The sequence below is a fragment of the Culex quinquefasciatus genome, chromosome 2 (assembly GCF_015732765.1).
Source record: "Culex quinquefasciatus strain JHB chromosome 2, VPISU_Cqui_1.0_pri_paternal, whole genome shotgun sequence".
Lineage (NCBI taxonomy): Eukaryota > Metazoa > Arthropoda > Insecta > Diptera > Culicidae > Culex > Culex quinquefasciatus.
This window is the reverse complement of record NC_051862.1, coordinates 160,610,792-160,614,514: the sequence shown is the minus strand read 5'-3', so window position 1 is coordinate 160,614,514 and position 3,723 is coordinate 160,610,792. Positions and strand designations below refer to the sequence as shown.

Sequence of the window (3,723 nt, the reverse complement as noted above, 5' to 3'; positions counted from 1 at the left end):
GGCTAAAACAGCTCGCCCAATTCACCACAGACAACGGTACATTCGATGGTACATAGAAAAATTTCATTCAATATCCAAATTTCTGGAGCAACATTTGAAAGGGGCGGACGACATTGCCCTAATTGGCTTTCATTACACTCGTTTAAATGGGACGAAAGGCCGTAAGAGCAATGTCGTATCGCCTCTTTCAAATGTTGCTCCAGATTTAAACCAAATAATTATAAATATTTTGAGAAATGCTAAATCACACTTTTTTTTTTCTCGCGAACGAAATTCAGCGATAATCACGTGCTTCGAAACAACCGTTTCTGCTCATGCGCGCGCGTTTTCCTCCACATGCTGTGAGACTGCCAGCAAGCGTCACCCGCTGGGCGTTGCATTTGCCCTCGCGAAGCAAAAGCAAATTTACAGCAGGGCAACGCGGGCTCTTCTGACAGCAAAGCGACGCAGCAAAAACAAACAAACGTCAACGCTGCGTGCAAAGTTGGATCGTCGCTTCAAAGGTAATATTACAGTAGTTGTTCGGTAACTGGGCTGAGAACGTAGCCCAGTCACCGAATGCTGCTCGTTAACTGGGCTGAACGAAAAATAACGAGGGGACCACCGATGCATAATATATTCCAGATGAAATATAAAAATAAAAGTTACTCAAATTAATTTACAATGCTTACTTTTCATTTTTCTTTAATTGTAACTTGAAATTAAACAAAAGTTGGAAAAAAGTTTTTTTATTTATTGAATATGATTTTTGCATCCATTAACCCCTCGGTCATTTTGGTTTGTTTTGGTTTTTTGACGTTTGTCTGCTTTTTAACTGGGCTACGGCCCAGTTATCGAGCGCCCAGTTAAAAAGCAGCCCAGTTAAACAACGCCCAGTTACCGAACAACTACTGTATTTTAAATTTTTATGTTTAATTTTTATATAGGTTCCAATGCTATGAAAATAACTTAATGGGGTGAATCGGGTCACGTTGAGCAATTGGTTGATTTCAGTTTTATTTTAAGGCACCAATAAAAGAGACATGAATCAGCTGCAGCAGCAGCACCACCACCAGCGGCGCCGCCAATCACTGCTGAACCGGCGAGTGCAGGAGGAATTCTTGATCGAACAGGTCAAGCTGCATCCGGTGCTGTACGACAAATCTATGAAGGCGTACCGGAAGCCGGGCGCAACGGACAGCGCCTGGTCCGAGATTGCCCAAGCGTTCGGCGTCAAAGGTATACATTTGGAACCGCTGGAAGTGCAGCGTTGCCGCCAAGCTATGGAGCTAAGTCGGACGCGTCGCTGGACAAGCTAACCGACGGCGACGCGTGCTGATTGCGGCATGGTTGCGAATAACTTGAGTTTATTTTTTTGTAGTTGAAGATTGCAAGAAGCGATGGAAGAGTTTGAGGGATACGTTTATCAAGTACTATCGACAGGAAATCCTTGCCGCCACTATGCCGGGAATGAAACGCAAGAAATGGGTTTATTACGAGCTGATGAGCTTCTTGAGGTCGCATGTGGAACTCTATGGGTATTAAATTATGGCATTTTACTACTTGTACTTTTGCTAATCCGTTTTACTCAGCAATGAGCACCATTTCAGCATCGCGGATACGGAATCGATCAGCGATAAGGAAACAATCTTATCCGAAGGAAATCGTCTCATTCAGCTGGATGACTACGTGACGGAGGACGGTGAGTTTCTGGGCTGCAGTGACGAGGTTGAGGATCAGTTTGACGAGAACCAAACCGAGTACATCTACGAAGATGTCGAAGAAACGTCCACGGCTACGGTTTGCACCATACCGGAAACGCACGAATCTCTGGAGGAAGCCAACAGCAGTGGGAACTCAGCGCGAATAGAGGTTATTCAGCAAAAACAACACCACACTGAACAGATGCAGGACGATACCGTCAAACCGGTGACCACTGTTCCAGTGGTGGAGAGTAGTCAGCAAGTTGTTGCGCCTAGTCCTGCTACGGTGGCCATAACCGATCCGGATGAGCGATTTCTGCTAAGTTGTGCACCCGTGCTGAAGAGGCTCTCTACCCAAAAGAACGCTCTGGTTAAGCTCAAAATTCAGCAGCTGCTATACGAGGTCGAATTCGGCGACCCGTTTGATTTCAAGCGGTTCACCAACTAAGCTAGTCACTCTCAATAGTTGCAATAATCTGTAAATATAGTCTAATAAAAAGCAAAAAATGCCATCATAAAAGTCAAATGCTTCGTCCTTTTCATTCCTTGACCCTGCCTGAAGATGTTACCTTTATCAAAATTACTACCACAAAGGGCAAAGTGCAACCGCCAATTAACCGCACCTCGCACCTGTGCGCCGAAGCGTTATATTACTGGCTGACTTTTACCGCGTGATTACGCTTCATAAATTATTCATACGAAACATCTTCCGCACCCGTCCTGGCTCTGGCCATTTTCCGTAAGCCATCATAAACACTCCGTACCCAACGAATAAACGTTGGCCTTTCTTTGTGGTACAGTTTTAGAAGAATCGTCTCCCGATTTACCCCACTATAAGGAAAATCATAAATCGCGGGTGTGGTTTCGAGGGGTGGCGAGCAAGACTGTTGATGCGATAAGTATTGGGTTGGTGTACAGCTTTGCTGGTGGTGGGTCATGCCGATAAAAAGTCACAGATTCCCTTTCCTTTTGGAAGGGGGAGGCAAGCTGATACGGGCGCGGTGGGGGGTTATTATTTTTTTATTCTAGGTTGGGCCGTACACGTACTCGTTGACCTTTGCAGGGGAAATAGTGTTGGAAAATGTACTCTGAGGCTTTAAAATAGAAGATTAGCAAACGTAAATTGCTGATTTTATCAAAGAGTTTGTTTTTCTTTTGGCCGTGACATTTCTTAAAATGCCGCGAAATTCTTATTAATTAATTAACCAACTGTCCCTAAGTGTATTTGAATATCGAGTTTTTTTATTCGAGCAAACCACAAGAATTTTGAATTTGGCATTTTGAAACTCATTTTCGAAAATATTGTTTTACGAAAAGTTTTAAAGAAATAAGCTTTGGTTGTAACATGACTTGGATAAAACAATGTTACGTTCAAAGCATGATTTTTTTTACATTTCACAAAAAATGTGAACGGACGAATTTCAAAAATATAAAGAATGAAACTGCAGAGCAGTTTTACTATTTATTTTTGAATCTCCGTAAAAACGAAAATTTTGTACAAAAATAAAGTTGTTTATGTTTTTAGAAATTGATTCAAGAATTTTTAAAAATATATTTACAGCAACCTGATCCGAAAAGAACGCAAGGCCGATCAGCTCGTCCGACATATACCACAAATGCCGTTCCAGGACGGTGGAAGTTTCTGTCGCTAGCTCAGGATCAGTAGAACGAAATGATTGTAGCCTCCATAAGCTCAAGTCGTCAGCCTCCGCGGCAAGCGGTGCTTCGATCCAAGGCTTTACGTAAAGCAATGCTCCGAAGCGAACAAACCGGTGCAACTGCTTGACCTCTTTCTTTGTGAGTTCAAACGCTCTTCCTTGACCACGTAGCAGGTAGATTTTTGTCGCATATATCAACTTGGCCATCCACCGGGCGTGGTGGATGGGGCCGGGCTTTTTCATGTGAAACTTTCGGGTCGGTTCCCCAAAACTAACACCGTCAAGTCATTTAGCTCTTTGTAGTCGTTTCTTGACCATTCCGTTGAAGTTTTGAGGAAACCGACCACAGATTCCTTTTGCTCCTTGAACTTCTTCGTAACGGT

General features: G+C 43.4%; 1 protein-coding gene across 1 annotated transcript; it reads left to right on the top strand.

The window, feature by feature from the left end:
- The first annotated feature begins 370 nt into the window (after positions 1-370).
- Positions 371-2,204, top strand: LOC6050421. Its single transcript, XM_001866998.2, has 4 exons — positions 371-503; positions 1,006-1,218; positions 1,361-1,517; positions 1,572-2,204. The coding sequence occupies exons 2-4, from the start codon at positions 1,023-1,025 to the stop codon at positions 2,128-2,130; spliced, it is 912 nt and encodes a 303-aa protein (XP_001867033.2). The 5' UTR covers positions 371-503; positions 1,006-1,022; the 3' UTR covers positions 2,131-2,204.
- Positions 2,205-3,723: the final 1,519 nt, after the last annotated feature.

Excerpts from the sequence above, each read along its gene's own strand:
- LOC6050421 (XM_001866998.2), top strand. The coding sequence starts at position 1,023 with ATGAATCAGCTGCAGCAGCAGCACCACCACCAGCGGCGCCGCCAATCA. Across the intron at positions 1,219-1,360 it reads CCAAGCGTTCGGCGTCAAAG|TTGAAGATTGCAAGAAGCGA; the intron begins GTATACATTTGG and ends ATTTTTTTGTAG. Across the intron at positions 1,518-1,571 it reads TCGCATGTGGAACTCTATGG|CAATGAGCACCATTTCAGCA; the intron begins GTATTAAATTAT and ends CGTTTTACTCAG.